Source organism: Talpa europaea, assembly GCF_964194135.1.
Source record: "Talpa europaea genome assembly, chromosome: 5".
Lineage (NCBI taxonomy): Eukaryota > Metazoa > Chordata > Mammalia > Eulipotyphla > Talpidae > Talpa > Talpa europaea.
The window spans coordinates 93962458-93981448 of NC_140071.1; the positions used below are offsets into that span (position 1 = coordinate 93962458).

The following is an 18991-nucleotide window of genomic DNA, read 5'->3' on the forward strand; positions in this document are numbered from 1 at the left end:
CTACAAAGCAAAAGAGAATGTAGATTTTGGTTACCAACAGGCAGTCTGTAGCATAATTACCTAAATACAGCTTTATTGTGCTGTATTAGCACTGGCAGTTGGCATGAGGCAGAAACCAATGAGCTTGAATATTAGTGAAGGTTTCCTGTTACAGTCACTCTTCCATTCTGTGTTTATCTATGGCTATCAAGTATTTATTGAGGTCTATGTATGCACTGTGCTGAGACTATGGGAACTATAGAAGAGCTTATAATGGTTAGGCAGACAAAATTGAATTCAAGTAAAACAGTCAATAATGGAGTAGTTGCTAAGTTGCATGGTATAGACTAGGTGATGTAAAAGGAAAGAAAAGAAATTAGTCCCAATATTTCCTTTATTCATTGTTCAGCAAATATTTATGAATGCCTACTGTGTATCAAGGGCTGTGCTCTTTGGGAAAAAAGTAGAGAGCAGAAATAGACACATGTAACCTAAAGTCATTGGAGGTATGGGTAGGAATGTGACAGAAAGGAATCAAATAATTATAAAAACAGAGAATTCCAAAATTAAGATAAGACGCATGACATGAGATCCTATATAAGGAGATTCAACCAAAGTAGGGATGATTAGAGACAGAATCCTTTAGCTAAGGATATCAGGAAGAATGGCTATCAACTATGAGTGAAGGACTGAAGTGTGAAATAGATATTTGCATGAGACAGTAACACACTACTCTGATTGAAATTAGTAATACTTTGGAGAGAGTGGAGAGAAAAGATAGGATTTGATTACATATAATTTTCAAAACAAAGCAAATTCAGATTTAATTTTGTCATTAAATGTTATTAAGTTTTGTTGTGGAATATTTCTGAGGCAAGAGGAGGTATAATGTATGAAAGGGAAATTTGCAAAACATTAGCAAGGCAGTATTTATATGGTGGATTCAGGACTGGTAGACGTGAATCATAAAGCTGATTCTGAATTTGTTTTGCACATATCCGGGTAGGAAGTGATATGAACAATGACAATATTGACACATTGATCATTTAAAAACAGTTTTGAGAAAGAGACTTCAGAAGTTGATAAATTTTGCTTTTGCTGTGAAAATTGCATGTTTGAGTTGGGGGGTAGTCATGGTGGTAATGAGTAAAATTTGATGTATAGGAAATCTGTTTTCCGGATAGCTTTGGCATAGGTTGTTATAAGATTAATAAAAGATGGAGATGAGGTGACTGACTACAAGTTGTAGGCGCCATTGATCAGTTGCCTGAATTTTTATTTTGTGCAGAGCTCCTCACACCAATACCCATTATCCAGGATGAAGGAGTGGAAGGAATAAATGACTAAGAGATTATTCTCTTTTCTGTGTCATATATTGGTTTTGTTTTTTTGCTTTTGTTATGTTGATGGAATACCTATGGAGTTATGTAGTCATGTTTGAAACTCTTTTTACTATAGACATTTTAAATATATTAAAAAGTTAGAATAGCGTAATTAACCCTTTATCTAACTTTGTAATTATCAACTTACCTAGTTCTCATTTATAACCTCACCCTTGCCTTTTTTTAAAAGTAAGTCACAGGCCTCCCCGGTGGCGCAGCGGTTGAGCGCTGGGTTGCGAAGCTGCCCGCGGCCTCTGCGGTGCCGGTTCGATCCCCGGCTGCTCCCCGGCCACCGAAGGAGGGTCCCACATGGCGCGCAGACCTCTGCTGCCGCCCGCTGCTCCCCTCAGCAGTGTACTTCGGTCCTTCTGCCTGCTCTGCTCCCCGCTCTGGCTCTGGTGAATTCTCTCACCCTCCCGCGCTTCTGACTGTACCCAGTGCATGTATAAACAAAAAAACGAACAAACAAACAAATAAATAAATAAAATAAAACATGCCTCTATAAAAAAAAAAATAAAAATACTTTAAAAAAAATAAATAAAAGTAAGTCACGTTTCACCTGTAGATATTTGTCTGTGTACATAGTATGTACATAAAAAATAGCATGTACATAAAAGATAACAGCACTGACATTCCTTTAATGTCTTTAGCTATCTAGGTAATTCACATTTCCTCAGTCATCTTATTTATTTTTATACTATATGAATTGGGATGCAAATAAGTTTGCATATGTCTGATATTTCTCATAGTTTCATTGTCTCACCTTTTTTCCCTTGCCTTTTTTTTTTTTTTTTATCCAGGTAAATTTTTATTTTAAGAAAAAAACAAAGGAAAGGTTCTTAAGTTTTAAAAACCTTTGGTTTAGTAAATATTGATAGCTCCTTTAATTCTTTGTGGACCATTTATTAAAACTAGAATAAGTAGTTCAGAATTGATATTTTTTTTTTAAATAATAAATTTTATTTTTATATTCCCCCATACAATTGCAAACGCCCCATTCTGACCCCAATCCTTCCCCTCCCACCCCCCACCCCCCAAAAACTGTCTCTGGTTCATAGTTTTCTGTTGATTTTGATTTTCACTTTCTTATATTCATTTTCCTGGTCCCTTATTTAAGTTCTCTAGATTCCTGCTATGAGTGAGACCATCCGGTATTTTTCTTTTTCTTTTTGGCTTATTTCGCTGAGCATGATCCCTCCCTTGCCTTTTTTTTTTTTAAATAAAATTGGATTGTTTAAATCCTATAATTTTTCATAGTTTGGATTTTGCTGCTTGCATCCCTGTGGTGCTGTTTAGTGTCAAGAATATTTGGAACCCAGATAACTTCTTTTTCTTTAGACTTTACTATGTTTTTCAGATTTTTTTTTCTAGTCTGTGGCTTGTCTTTTTGTTTTCTACACATTGTCTTTTGCAGGGCAGAAATTTTTAATTTTAATGGAATTTGACTTAGTAATTTTTTTCCCTCACAAATCATGCTTTTAATGATATGTGTAAAAAATCATTGCCAAACCCAGGGTAACCTATATTTTCTCCTAGGAGTTTTATAGTTTTGTATTTGTTTTAGGTCCATAATTCATATATAAAGTGTAAGATATGTGTCAAGATTCAACTTTTTGCATGTGGATGTCCTGTTGTTCCAAAATCATTTATTTGTTGGGAAAACTGTCCTTTTTCCATTGAATTACCTTTGTTCCTTTGTCAGAGATCAGTTGATGGTATGTGTGTGAGTATTTTTCTGTGCTCTTCTGTTTATCAGTCAGCTGATTAAAGATCTCACATAAATTTGTATTTTATAAATTATTCATATCTTTGTGTCTTCTAGACTCTTCTATGAATTCTGATGCCCATTGTATTTTTTTTCCCCTTGTGCACTTAAAAAATGCCTTTAGCATATTAAGGAAATTATTGCTTTGTTTTCAGTGTAGTTAAATACATTTTTCCCAGCTGATTGTGTGTTTTGTTTTTGGTTTGTTTTTTTGGCATATAATTTATACATTAAATTACCAAAATATCTTGGTGTCATCATGTATAAGTTTTGAGTTTTTAAGTCATGTTTAGGTAATTCTTTCTTACTCTAATATTTTAAGATATTCCTCCATCAAGCTTTATTATTTTATTTCATGTGTAATATTCCTTTCTTGCAAGTTAAATACAATAAATTTATTCTTGTTTTTTAAACTTTATGAAATATTTAAATTAAAATTAGTTTCTATATCACTTTGATTCTGATTCCAATAACCCATCTTAGAAGTTGGATCTGTTTTCTCATCATGGTAAAATATAAACATAAAACCTGATGTCTTGATCATTTATAAGTATACAGTTTAGTGGTATTGTATTCATATTGTACATTCATATTGTAGCAAGTGGATTGATGTGGCTTCCATTTCTAGAGCTTTTTCCATCTTGGAAAGCTGAAACTCTGTACGTATTACATGATAACTCCTCATTCTTCCCTGCCTCCCAACCCTTGTCTCTGATTTGACTACTCTAAGTACTTGGCATAAATGCAATTATAAAGTATTTGTTCTTCTGTGGGTGGCATATTTCACTTAGCATAATGTTCTTAAGGTTCACAAGCAGTGTAGCATATGTCAAAATTTCTTTCCTTCTTATAGCTGAATAATATTACACTGTATGAATATTTATCTGTTAATGGACACTTAAGTTGCTTCCATGTTTCAGTTTTAGTGAATGATGATCTCTTTGAGACCCTGCTTTCCATTCTTTTCAGTGTATATCCAGAAGTGGAATTTCTGGATTGTAGGGTAATCCTTTGTTTAATTTTTTAAAATTTATTTTATTTATTTATGCATACAAGAACTGGGGTATAGGCCAGAGGTGTGGGGGGTGAGAGGATTCACCAAAGACAGAGTGACAAGCAGAACAGGTGGATCTACTGAAAAACACTGCTGAGGGAAGCAGCAGGTGAGACAGGAGAGGTCTGCTGCGCCATGTAGGTTAGCTCCCTGGCCGGGGATTGAACTCATGCAGCAGTGGCTGCCGATAGCTTGATAGTGCTATATGTATTGCTGAGACATTAACCTTGCGCCACCTCTGAGGCCCATGTGTTTAATTTTTTTGAGGATTAAGTTTGGGATTAAGATAATACAGACTTAATTTTTCTGTGAGGGAAATCTCTATTTTTTTTAAAACATTATTAAGGAATGCTTCAATTCCTGATTTCAAACTATATTGTAAAACTATAGTAATCAAAGCATTGTGGTTTTGGTATAAGTAGAGATGGACAAATAGATCAATGGAATGGAATAGAAAAGCCTAGGAGTAACCCCATACTTATATGGTCAATTAATTTATGACAAAGAAGCCAAGAATATACAATGGGAAAAGGGCAGCCTCTTCAACTGAAGAGCCAAATGCAAAAGAATGGATCTGAAATATTATCGTATAGCATGCACAAAAATCAACTCAAAATGGATTAAAGACTTCAACATAAGACCTGAAACCATTAAATTCATAGAAGAAACCATAGTTGGTAAGCTCCTTTACATTGGCCTTAGCAATAATTTCTGTGTTTGACAGCAAAATCAAATAAAACAAAAGCAAAAATAAACAAGTGGGATTACATCAGCTAAGAAGCTTCTGTACAGCAGAGGAAATCATCAACAAATTGAAAAGGCAATCTACTGAATGGGAGAAAATATTTGCAAATTATATATTTGATAGGAGTTAATATACAAAATATATGAAGTACTCATACAACTCAATAGCATAGAAAGCAATCAGTCTGATTAAAAAATGGGCAAAGGATCCAAATAGATACTTTTCCAAAAATGAAATACAAGACAGGTGGCCAGCAGATATGAAGAGATCCTCAACAACATTAATTATCAGGGAAATACAAATCAGAACCACCACACATCTATTAGAATTGTCAAAAAGACGGGCCTCACCTGGTGGCGCAGTGGTTGAGCGCTGGGCTGCAAAGCTGCCCGCAGCCTCTGCAGCGCCGGTTCAATCCCTGGCTGGCGAGGGTCCCACATGGCGCGCAGACCTCTCCTGCCATACCCAATGCTCCCCTCAGCAGTGTATTTCATCAGTCTGCCTGTTCTGTTCCCCGCTCTGGCTCTGGTGAATTCTCTCACCCTCCTGCGCTTCTGACTGTACCCAGTGCTTGTATAAATCAATCAATCAATCAAAAAAAAAAAAAAGACAAGAAATAACAATTATTGGCAAGGATGTGAAATAAAGGGAGCCTTTGTTTATTATTGGGGAGAATGTAAATTGGTACAGTGACTATGGATTGTAGTATGGAGGCTCCTCAAAAAAAAAAAATAAATAAAATTGCCATATAATTTAGCAGTTCCACCTTAGGGTATTTATCTGCAAAAAATGAAATTGCTATCTCATTCTTCACCCCCAAGTCTGCAGCATTATTAACAACAGGCAAAGCATGGAGACTACCAAAGTGTACATTGCTGACTGGATAAAGATGTGGTATACACATATATAATGTAATATTATCAGTTATAAAAAAAAGGAAACTTCGATTTACAACAACATGAATAGACTTTGAATGAGAACATGGATAGAATTTGAGGGCATTAGACTAAGAGAAATAACTCAGAAACACAAATACTATTTGATATATTGTATAAGCACCTGACAGTTAACTTTTATGACAATTAACTTATAATCCAAAAGCCTGACAGTAAGCTTTTGATTACTAAGGCATCCATCTAGGATAAATATATTATCAGCTACACAGCTAGAAAAAGAGCTATATCATCCTTCCCATGAAGTTCCTCTCCCCCCTGCCTTTTTATAAAAAGCTCTGACTTGCTTTGCCATTCTTGCACTTTAATCTCCACTATTATGTTTTAAATTCACCAGTAGTATGAACCCAAAAAACCCTAACGGCAACCCCAATGAAAGCAGATCCTCAGGTCCACACATACGCTCTCTGGTCACCTCACTGTAGGCTTTACTTCTCCCACCCCACTCCCTTTCCTTGGGTGTACTCTCCAGGACCTTTGAGTAATAAACCGTTTCTTTCAGAGTTTTGAGATATTTGTTGCTGAAGTACATCTTGCAATCACAACAAGAACCACAGGGGACTGCTCACCATGACACTGGCTCCAGTCAGCGAAATGTTGAGGGCGCATGTGAACACTCCCAGGCAAAAATATCTTTTATATGTGGAATCTAAAAAGCAAACCTTTCAGGGCCTCCCTGGTGGCACAAGGGGTTATGATGCAACCGATGAAGCTGTCTGCAGCCTCTGAAGCATGAGTTGATCCCCCGGCCAGCCAGGGAGCAATCCACATGGCGCAACAGACCTCTCCTGACTTGCCTGCTGCTCCCCTCAGCAGTGTACTTCAGTCAGTCTGCCTGTTCTGTTCCCCACTCTGTCTCTGGTGAATCCTCTCAACCCCCACACCTCTGGCCTGTACTCCAGCTCTTGTATGTATAAATAAATAAACCTTTAAAAAAAAATAAAAAAGCAAACCATTCCAAACCAACCTTTCCAAATTCAGATACAGAGAATAGAATGGAGGTTGCCAGAGGTGTGGAGTGGGGTGTGTGTGAAATGTGTGAAGGTAGTCAAAAGGTACAAACTATCAGTTATAGGATAAATATATCATGGGAGCATAATGTGTATAATCACTGCATAATGATGTAGTTAATATTGTGTATTTGAAAGCTCTTAAGACAGTAGATCCTAAAAGTACTCATCACAAGAGAAAAAATGTAGCTGGTGATGGATTTCAGCTAACCTATATATTGTGACCATTTCATAATATATATGTATATCAAATCATTATATAACTAAAATCAATACAATGTTTTATATGTCAATTGTATCTCAATTTTTTAAAAAAAGACAAGTTATTTCTATAAAATTATGCCAAAATTAGCTCCTAGTTATCTAGATTCACATCTAAGTTATATCCTATGTAGAAATGCTTACAAATTGCTAATTTAAGACATACCACAACTAGGACTTTCATTGTGCAGGTTGCTTGGGATTCATTATGTTTGTTCTACCACATAACCACATACATTCACTATTCTTTATAACAAATTCTGTGAAAAACTGTTTCCTGTATGTGTTGACATGACACTCTGTGCCCTTCCTTTGGCACCAATTCGGTATACACACATTTTTGAAAGAATAGAAAAGTTTCCCTGCCAAGGAAATAATGTTACTTGTTAAATAAGTTTGGGAAACACCATATACCCGTATTCTAGAAGAGCATAATACTTGTTAGTATATTAAAGGCTCTGAGAAGTCCCATAGCAAAGACAATGCTTAACTTTGGTTACCATAGGGTTTCAAAAATTTATTTGACAAAACTAAGACATGTCATGTAACATCAAATCCTGAAGAGCAATGTTTAGTGAAACAAATGCAATTTAGTAAACATATAACCAACATTAAGAAAAGTATAATTCTGATTTTGCAGTATATAAATACCTTCTTAGTGTCTGTTTGAAACAGCACAATTTGTGCATGTGTCCCAAGCACTATACATGTTTCATATAGTGATAATGTTTTATACAAATAGAGAAACAAAGGTATAAAGAAGCATTGTGTTGTTTAGCAGAACATATACAAGAGTGAATCAGACATGTGCAAAGGTTTCTCAGTCACATTTACAAACAAAACCAAATGCAAATTATTTTTAAAAGGGCAATTAATATGGAGCCTACAATTCAACATTTTTGCATATTAGTTGAAGCATATTTATGTTTATATAACATCTCCAGCTTCACCAAATAAAAAAGAATTCTCATTTGCAGACTAAAAAGAGTAGTCTTTTTTTTTTTTTTTTTTGGTAAATCTTCATTTAAGCAAGGGCTTTTAGCATCTGCTAATTGGATAATAATAGTCAAGGAAATTTTTCTGAAGTATAAGATTATTATACTAATCTTTAAATAGAAATTACTTAGGAGGAAATAGTACAAATAAAAAAAATCTTTTCAAGTCCATATTTTTGAGAGCAGCCACTAATAAGTGTTAATGTTGCGATTTTGAATTAAAGATAGTTGCTTTTTAACCCAGCTGTTAAGGTTGTTGACCAAGAAGTAACTATAACTGATGATGTTTATTGGATGCTTGTCTATATAATAGGATATGTTTAGACTGACATTCACATGGAGTTTCTCAGGCCACTTTACTACTTAAAGGAAGGGACCACCTGGTGAATTCTCAAAGCCACAGTATATTAAAATGCTTTCCTTTGTGCAACTTTTATATACTATTTGGTGTTTTAAGTATTTAAAAAAATGCAGTTTAATCACTTGTTGCCAAGAGTTAGGATAGAGAGGAATATGAGAATAGAGTGTCTTTGTGATGATGAAACAGTTTTGCATCTTGATGGTGTTATGTTGGTTATATGAGTCTGTGCAATTCAGTATACATATAAAAAAGGTGGGGCCTGGTGGTGCAGTGGGTTGAGCGCAGTGCTGTGAAGCTGTCTGTAGCCTCTGCAGTGCCGCTTTGATTCCCAGCTGGCCAGGGAGATACCCACATGGCACAGCAGACTTCTCCTGTCTCGCCTGCTGCTCCCCTCAGCAGTGTATTTCAGTCAGTCTGCCTGTTCTGTTCCCTGCTCTGTCTCTGGTGAGTCTTCTCACCCTCCCGCACCTCTGGCCTATACCCCAGCTCTTGTATAAAAATAAATCTTTAAAAAATAATAAAAAAAAGAATAAAAGGCGTATATAAAAATGGTGAAATCTGAATAAGGTCTTTTCTGTAGTTAATAGTATTGTACCAGATGGCAGTTTTCTGATGTTGGTAATGTTCTATGGTTATGTGAGATGTTATTCTATTAGGAGAAGCTGGGGAAAGGAAACACAGGAACTCACTTTTGTAATTTCTTGTGAGTCTAAAATTATTTTAAAGTAAAAAGTATTTTTTTAAAGATTTATTTATTTATACAAGAACCTGGGTACAGGCCAGATGCACGGGAGGCAGAGAGGATTCACCAGAGACAGAGCGGGGAACAGAACAGGCAGACTGAAGAAATACATTGCTGAGGGAAGCAGCAGGTGAGACAGGAGAGGTCTGCCGTGCCATGTGGGACCCTTGCCTCCTGGCCAGGATCGAACCTGCACTGCAGAGGCTGCGGACAGTTTCACAGTGCGGGGCTCAACCACCTGCACCACCAGGGGAGGCCCTAAAGTAAAAAGTTTTTAAAGTACTGCTGTATACTTAAGTGTACTGATTAAAAAATTACTTTTCATGTTTCTTAGAGGCAGATATGAAACTTTAGTTCTTTATAGTTCTTGAGGACTCAGTGCTATTTACTTTTATTTAGTTATTTAATAACATTATTTAAGCTGATATAACAGTAGGAGTATTACAATATCTTAGTAAAGAGAATAGGCTTTGGAGTTGGATCTGGTTCAAATCTTGGCTTTATTGTTTTTTAGCTGTGTGATTTTAGGGAAGTTACTTCATCTCTCTGAGCCTCAGTTTGCTCATCATGAATGAGTGATGATATAACTAACACTGAGCATTGTAATATGTGATGAATTATTATTTGCACTTTATATAATTTAACTTATTTAATCCTTACAACAAACTTCACATCTTTAGATGAGGAAGCTTCCGCATAGGGAGGTTTAGTTACTTAAACAGTCATGCAACTAGGAGTTGTTGGAGTCCAGGCTAAAAGCGAGGCAGCCTGGATTCTCTGTTTAGCTATACAGAACTGGCTGGTTGCAGACCACCCGTCGCACCAAGTACAACTAAAAAGCAGAGTAAAACATATTTTAATAAGTTGTTGGAAGGCATTAAAGACTTGCCACGGTAGCTAGGACCTCAGAGACTACCATCCAAGCTGAGGGGAACCTAGAGAAGTGAATCTCATGTACAGTACACAAGGGTGGGGCAGGAGTAAATGGTGCTAGTGATCTATGGTTCTTTCATTGGGTGGTATATAAAATACTGATTTAATTCCTACCTTGTACACTGTAATTTCTTTTTTTTTTCACTTTTTATTTATTTTTAAAATTTTTTTGCATTGTTCATTTTTAAACAATATTTGCTTCCCCCCACCCCCTCAGGTGTAGTCCCCATAGAGTTTCCTTCACCAGTGCACCTGAGCACCCTCACCTCAGTCCCCTGTGCTCCTCCCACCCTCCCTCTGATCCCTCTCCCTCCTCCTCCCCTGCAGGATGTCTCTGATTCATAATTGTCTGTTTTTGCTTTGTTGTGTTTTGTACTGTTATTATTTTTTTACACTGATGTCTTATTTGGTTCCCCTATATTCCTGCTATAAGTGAAACCATGCGATATTTTTCTTTTTCCTTCTGGCTTATTTCACGGAGCATAATTCCTTCTAGCTCCATCCACGTTGCTGTGACTGGCATGAGTTTATCTTTTTTTGATTGCTGAATAATTGTGTATATATACCACATCTTGATCCAGTCATCTATTTTTGGGCATTAGGGTTGTTTCCAGATTTTACCTATTGTAAATAGTGCTGCAATAAACATAGGGGTGCAAGGGGTACAGGTGTTCTGTTGAATCAATGTTTTTGTGTCCTTTGGGTAGATCCCTAAGAGTGGAATTGCTGGGTCCTATGGTAGCTCCATTTTTAGTAGACCAAGGAACCTCCAGACAGCTTTCCATAGTGGTTGGACCATTTTGCACTCCCACCAGCAATGTAGGAGAGTTCCTTTTTCACCACATCCTCTCCAACATTTGTGTTTTTTTTTAAAGATTTATTTATTTATTTATACAAGCACTGGCTACAGTCAGAAGCGTGGGAGGGTGAGAGAATTCACCAGAGTCAGAGCGGAGAGCAGAGCAGGCAGACTGACAAGTACACTGCTGAGGGGAGCAGCGGGTGGTCTGTGCACCCGCTTGAGAGAGGTCTGCGCAACATGTGGGACCCTCATCCCGTGGCTGGGATCGAACCAGCCCTGCGGAGGCTGAGGGCAGCTTCACAACCCAGAGCTCAACCGCTGTGCCACTGGGGAGGCCCTGTTGTTGTTGTTGTTTTAAGGTTTATTTATGCATACAAGAACTGGGGTATAGGCCAGAAATGGGTGGGCAGTGAGAGGATTCACCAGAGACAGAGTGGGGAATAGAACAGGCAGACAGACTGAAATACACTGCCAAGGGGAACAGTGAGCGAGACGGGAGAGGTCTGCTTCACCATATGGGTTATTCCCTAGCCAGCCCGGGATCCAACTCCTGTTGCAGAGGCTGTGGATTGCTTCATAGTGCGGTGCTTAACCCCTTCCGCCACCAGGGAGGCCCTTGCCAACATTTGTTATTGATAGTTTTTTCATAGTGCCATTCTTGCTGGTGTAAGGTGGTATCTCAGTGTGGTTTTGATTTGCATTTCCCTGATGATAAGGGATGTTGAACATTTTTTTATATGCCTATTGGCCATTTACATTTCCTCTTTGGAGAAATGTCTTTTAAGTTCTGCCCATTTCTTGACTAGAGTGTTTCCTTTGTTTTTGTTGAATTGGTACACTGTAATATCTAAGGTGACCCATGAAGTAGTAGTAGCGTAGTATATAAATAATAAGCTAATACAGGGCCAGGGGATGAAATAATAAAATATTTAGCCTGAAAGGAGGGGAAAAAACAAGAAGAGGATGGATGAATTAAATATAAAGCAGTGTAATGACAAATTTAAATCTAGATATTTAAGTATGTTAGGGGTGATCAGACATACAGTGGTTAAAAATAAAGTCATATCTGATTTTTTCTAAAGATTTATTTATTTATGCATACAAGAACTGGGGTACAGGCCAGAGGTGTGGGGGCAGGGGGTGAGAGGATTCACCAGAGAGAGTGGGGAGCAGACTAAGCTGATCTACTGAAATACACTGCTGAGGGGAGCAGTCGGCGAGGCAGGAGCGGTGTGCTGTGCCATGTGGGTAGCTCCCTGGCTGGTCGGGGATTGAACTTGTGCTGCAGTGGCTGAGGAAAGCTTGATAGCTCTGTTTTTAACCCCTGCACCACCAGGGAGATCCCCATATCTGATTTTTTTTTAAAGGATTCAGTTATTTGCAGGTTTTATAACTTGTAGCTTGAAGTTTAGGATACAGAAATATTGAACGTAAAAAAGACGGAAAAGGGGCCTCCCTGGTGGCGCAAAGGGTTAAGACGCGACCTATGAAGCTAACCTCAGGCACTGTAGCACGAATTCGATCCCTGGCCTGGGAGCAACCCATGTGTGCAGCAGACCTCTCCTGACTCGCCCGCTGTTCCCCTCAGCAGTGTATTTCAGTTCATCTTCCTGTTCTGTTCCCCACTGTCTCTGATTAATCCTCTCACTCCCCCGGCCCCTGCACCTCTGGCCTGTACCCCAGCTCTTGTATGCATAAAAATAAAATGAATCTTTAAAAAAAAAAAAAAAGATGGGAAAGGTATACAGTTCATACTTAGCTAATAAACCTCTCCTCTTGGATCATGCTGTACCTCACTCTTAATACAATTGCTAGATTTAAATCAAATAATCTTACCTAAGAATTTTTAAAAGCACTGTCCTCTATGCATATTAAGTATCTGGTAAATTTAACTATTTTGTTTTGAGGCACCTTGTTTCCTGAGATACTGTTTTTTTCCATTTTGAGCTGATATAACGAGGATATTGTACATTATTTGCCTTCATAGGTTGCTTGATTTTTCAGTAACATCCATCTGCAGACATTTTATCCTTTTTCTTAAGCTTCACTGTTTTCATGTAACTCACAACTTAGGTTGTTATCTCTTTATTTTAAATCTGCTTTGTGGTGCCTCTGTTGAATGATAATATGTGTCCTATTTTATGCTGAAGTAATATCCTTTATTACCTGTAGAATTTTGTAACTAAGTGATCTGTCGCTCTTTTTTTTCCCTGAGTTTTTGTGAAAGTGTTCAAGTTCTTTGGAATTATTATTTTGTAAATTATCTCCATAATGTATATAGATTTCTTCTATCATGTCAATTGTACTTTAGCATGAGGACATTTAGAAGAATAGGTGGGATATAATTCTTTATAAAATAAAGCTATAGAACTAGAGAACAATTATGTCTGGACCTTTGCATTCTATGACTCTGTTATATGTTAGGTAAACATCCTTTGGGAGACATTTTAAAAGACTTGTTCTGCTTTGCCTCTGATGTTTCATTTAGCTTGTTGGGAAGTAATAATGCTTTTTGTCAGACTGAAGGAAAGGACTGAAAATCATTTAAGTGATTTATAATTGACTCAGATCTGAATCACCTAAAACTAGTTTCCCTAAACAACCAAAATTGGGACTGAATTTGTACTCTTTACCCATATGTTAGCTGGCACATTTGTATCTATGGAGTTTTGTAAGTCTTTTAGAATTGGCTTAATGAGAGTATAAGTTGGGGTTTTTTTTCTTCTTTAGAACATGTGAAAATGAAATTTGTCATAATTAATTTGGTGGTTAGCAGTAGAGCCAAATATCTGTATCTTGTTTTGATGTTGATGATGAGGCTTAATTCTAGCTGTTTAAAAATAATCGTTTGCTTGATATTAACAAAATTGTAAGTTCTTGTAATTTAAATAATGATTTCTTTATAGCAAGTCATCTGACCTGGACTATCAAGGAATTTACGAGAGATGGAAGACTTGACTCATCTATTTTGGTTTCATTCTTGTATTCATTACTATTCTCATTTCTCCTTGAACAAGGTGTTCCTTCAGCAGCTTTGATGAAATACTGGAATGTACTTTTTTACTTGAGCGATTTTCATAAATTAAAAGTTGGAAAGTTAAATCCCAGATTAATGATAACCATGTTGTATTATTTAATAGGCAGTGAAATCAGCTGTGCAAACCATCACTGTTGGAGGTGTGAACACATCACAATTTAAGACAATTATTCCTCTGGCAACTGCTCCCAATGTTCAGCAGATTCAAGTGCCTGGAAGCAAGTTTCATTATGTCCGACTTGTTACTGCCACAACAGCCAGCAGCTCAACACAACCAGTCAGTCAGAATCCCAGTACAAACACTCAGCCTCTTCAGCAAGGTTAGTAGCCATTTCTTAAAAACAGTAATTGAAGTTTTGAACATTTGATAAAGAACGTTAGACCTTTTTTGCTTAAGTCCTGCTTAAGTATTAAGTTTGAATCAACAGCTAGTGCAGAGGCTAGTGAAATGGAATCATAGTTGGATAAACTAGAATATTTCATTCTGCTAGGCATTATCTTTAGTTTGCGAGTAGCCATTTTATTACTGCTTTAAAGACCTACCTTTTTTGCCAGTGGGATAGATTTACATGGACCAAATTATTTATCTTATTTTCTTCCTTTTTTTGAAAGATTTATTTATTTATGCATACAACAACTAGGGTACAGGCCAGAGGTGTCGGGAGTGAGGGGATTCACCCGAGACAGAGTGAGGAGCAGAACAGGCAGATCTACTGAAATACACTGCTGTGGGGAGCAGTAGGCGAGACAGGAGAGGTCTGCCGTGCCATGTGGGTTAGCTCCCTGCTGATAGTTTCATAGTGCTGAGACTTAACTCCTTGTACCACCAGGGAGGCCCTATTTATGTTATTTTCTTTTCTTTTTTTTTTTTTAAGATTTATTTATTTATTTATACAAGCGCTGGGTATAGTCAGAAGCGTGGGAGGGTGAGAGAATTCACCAGAGCCAGAGCAGAGAGCAGAAAAGGCAGACTGACGAAGCACACTACTGAGGGGAGCAGCGGGCGGCAGGAGAGGTCTGCGCGCCACCCTTGCCCAGCAGCTGGGGATCGAACTGGTGCTGCAGAGGCTGCGGGCAGCTTCGCAACCCAGCGCTCAACCGCTGCGCCACCGGGGAGGCCCTATGTTATTTTCTAAACTGTGAAGTCACTTAATAGGATCTGAGTTACCCAAGGTGTAGATGAAAAGCATTTTATGTCCTATACTTATTTGAATCTATAGTTGTTAATAAAAAGTGATGAAAATGATCTGTTACCTTGCTTAGTTGTACTTTTCCTAGAGGACATTTCTGTGGTCCTTCCATTTTCTGTCTGTGTTTAACCCTTAGTACCATAGACTCACATACATAACCTTTCCCTGTATTTATCTACTTGTTAAAAAATTGAGTGGTGCGTCAGGATCAGGACAGATTGTAGTTTAGGACCTAATTTTCTTTTTTGGAAGATTGCTGCATATTCTACCTATGTCAAAAAGCAGTTGATGGCAAGTGAATGATTTGTTGTTTACTGATTGTAAACAGAAGAATGAATGACCACTTGTTTACTCTTTCTTTTTTATTAAGGGATCAAAAGTTGGAGCTTTCCATTGCCCATAGCTAGCTTACCTAAGGGAACTGACAGAAAAATCCTATTTTTTTTTAATTCTTTTTTTAAAGATTTATTTATTCATTTACACAAGATCCGGGGTACAGGCCAGATGCGCGGGAGGGTGAGAGGATTCACCAGAGACAGAGCGGGGAACAGAACAGGCAGACTGACGAAATACACTGCTGAGGGGAGCAGCGGGCGAGACAGGAGAGGTCTGCTGAGCCATGTGGGACCCTTGCTGGCCGGCTGGGATCGAACCAGCGCTGCAGAGGCTGTGGACAGCTTCACAGTGCGGTGCTCAACTGCCTGCGCCACCAGAGGAGGCCCCCTATTTGTGTTTTAAATTGCTGATGCCAGAAAACACAGGATGCATGAGGGAAACAGTATTTTAGTGTGTGGTCTATTAAAATTGGACATACCAAGTAATTACATTTTCTAATTTTTTTTCCTTTATTGAGGTACCATTGATTTACATCCTTGTTAGTGTTTTTAAGTATACAGTTTCCCCCTTTAGGTGTAGTCATCTTAGTGCATCTATCACCAAAGAACCCACAGTTTCCCACCAAAGTCTATTTTTTTCTCACCCCACTCTCTTCCCACCACTCCCCTCGTCTGGATGCCTCAGTTCTATGGTCCACTTTCAAGAGTTTAAAGTTTTTCTTTCACCCTTTGTTTGATTTATGTATATTTCACATACAAGTGACAGTGACACCATCGGTATTTGTCTTTCTCCTTCTGGTTTATTTCGCTTAGTATAATCCCTTCCAGCTCCATCCATGTTGCTGTAAATGGTATTTTCTAATTCTTTAAATTGATTTTGGAAGGAACTTTTTTATAGTATTCTTAATGAGAGGGAAAAATGCAACTTATATTTTGGAGGAATGGGTTGGACATTTCATAATTCTGTTTTTTTTTTTTTAACCAGTTCTTTTTTTTCCTATTTTATGTCTGTCTTTCTGCCTTTCTTTTTCTCTACTCTTTTTGCCTCCTGGCTATGCCTACCCCCAGGCCCACCCTACTGCTTTCTGCTTCCCTACATCTTCCCTTTTTTCTGTGTGTTCTTTCTGTTCTCCCTCTCTGTCTTGCTCCGTCAAGTCTATCTTATACACCCTCTTCTCACCAACTTTCATAGATATATCAACCTTGCAATTTCCCTTATATCCACTCTCATTTTTACTTTTGTCTTTCTCTCCTATCCCATTAAAGATCTGGACATAAATAATACATGATTTTGAGGAATAATGACTTATATTTACAATTAGAGATACATTAGTAGTTACAATAGTTCATGAAATGTATTAATATGTCTTTCTAAAGGCTTAACTCCTTATAAGGATTTACTTAACTGCCAGAGGGAGTTGGGTTCATCTTGCACATTTTCTCACCAAAGACTTAAGTCAGTGTGAAAGGCTCCACCTTGTTAATTGCTGATTGCATGGAAGGTAGTACAGTAAAAGAACCCAGAAGAGTAATTAGTTAACCTCTTCACAGGGTAATCTATTAATATTTTGGTGAGGGAGGAAATAAACTTAAGAAATTAAGAAGCCTAAAACATTTGTAGGTATGGGTTCTGAAATTTGGAAGGAGGGTATTCTAAAAATATTATTATTATTATTTTAAGATTTACTTATTTATGCATACAAGAATAGGGTGTAGACCAGAGGTATGGGGGTGAGAGGACTCACCAGAGACAGAGAGGGGAGCAGAACAGGCAGATCTACTGAAATACACTGCTGAGGGGATCAGCGGGTAAGGCAGGAAAGGTCTGCTGCGCCATGTGGGTTGCTCCCTGGCCTGCCCGGGATCCAACCTATGCTGCAGTGGCTGGCGATAGCTTGGTAACACTGTGTCTTTAATCCCTGTACAAACAGGGAGGCCCTAAAATTATTATTCAGAATTCCTGCTAAAGACCAAAAAAAATAAAAACGTGCCACTATCTATGAAAAATACACTAGTAGTAATGTGGGTTTGTACTTGAAAGTTAGGAGAAGAAATCCAGACTTTGACTTAGTTATACAAACAATCTTGCACCTTTCCCTAGATATATTATAAAAGGTCTATTTTCTGGGGCCTCCCCTGGTGGCGCAGCGGTTGAGTGCTGGGTTGCGAAGCTGCCCGTGGCCTCTGCAGCGCCGGTTCAATCCCCGGCTGCTCCCCGGCCACCAGAGGAGGGTCCCACATGGCGCACAGACCTCACCTGCCGCCCGCTGCTCCCCTCAGCAGTGTACTTAGGTCCTTCTGCCTGCTCTGCTCCCGCTCTGGCTCTGGTGAATTCTCTCACCCTCCCGCGCTTCTGACTGTACCCAGTGCTTGTATAAACAAAGCAAAAACAAACAAATAAATAAAATAAAATAAAACATGCCTCTATAAAATTAAAAAAAAAAAAAGGTCTATTTTCTGATCACTTCCAATTCTGGAATGCCAGATTTCAGTTAAAACACAGCATGCAGATGCCAAGCTAATGTAAACTTATCTAGGTTTGTGTGTGTGTGTGTGTGTGTGTGTGTGTGTGTGTGTGTGTGTTTTGCATGCCTGGGGATAGCTGTACTCTCCTTGTCATTTAGCTGAGAATCATCAAAATCTCCACTTGATGTTAGAGATGCAGCATACACTCCTCCCCCATTATTTCACAGACCACCAGGAAGTTCTTGACATTCCTCTGACTGCTGTATTCTTTCAGAATCTCTGCTTTGTGTACTCACAGAACAATGACCAGCATCTCCCCTCCAAGGAACAAGTGGTGTGGGGAGTTCAGGCTTCTGTGTCCCGAGCACAAATTCAGGCTTTTATTTCTTTTGATTACTTTTAGTATTACTAAGACCAATCTACAGTGGTCATTATGTCACTAAAACTAAAATAATTGAGGAGCATTGAAACAGAACAGAGAACAATTGCAAATCCAGTATCCAGATCTCACTGCTGCTATGCATGGTTCACAATTATATACTATTTTTGTATAACAACTTTTATTGAGATATAATTCATATCTACCATAAAATGCACCCTTTTTGAACATATAATTTAGTGGGTTTTAGTCTATTTATAGATAACACAATCATTGCCATTAAGCATCCACTCTTTCTAGAGGTCTCATCTGCCTCCTCACCCTAGTTGGTCCCCTTACAGGCTCTGCACCCTGTCAAATCAGAGTACTCACTGACGTTCTTCCAGGACTCTTAACTTCTCTTTAGCCATCATCCTTCCCATCCTCACCAAAAGAAATAAATCCTGCTAGTATTGTTAACAGCCTTTCTTTCCAAGAAAATCTTTTTTTTTTTTTTGTTCTTGTTTAGTACAGTTTAGACCCCATTCTCAGTCTCTCAGACCAGGCTTTAGGCCTTTTGCATAAATAAAACCCACAGAAATATCCTTTCTATCTTCTTAAAT

The 18991-nt window shown here is 38.0% G+C and overlaps 1 protein-coding gene across 3 annotated transcripts in view; it reads left to right on the forward strand.

Annotated features, from left to right (window-relative positions):
- The window catches only part of LIN54 (lin-54 DREAM MuvB core complex component), a gene marked incomplete at both ends in the record, with an annotated part of 71473 nt that overhangs the window by 38792 nt on the left and 13690 nt on the right, over positions 1–18991 (forward strand). For all 3 annotated transcript variants that reach the window (XM_084233230.1, XM_084233231.1, XM_084233232.1), the window contains one exon: positions 14123–14339. In XM_084233230.1, coding sequence (XP_084089356.1) covers positions 14123–14339 — 217 coding nt within the window. The remainder of the gene's footprint in view (positions 1–14122; positions 14340–18991) is intronic.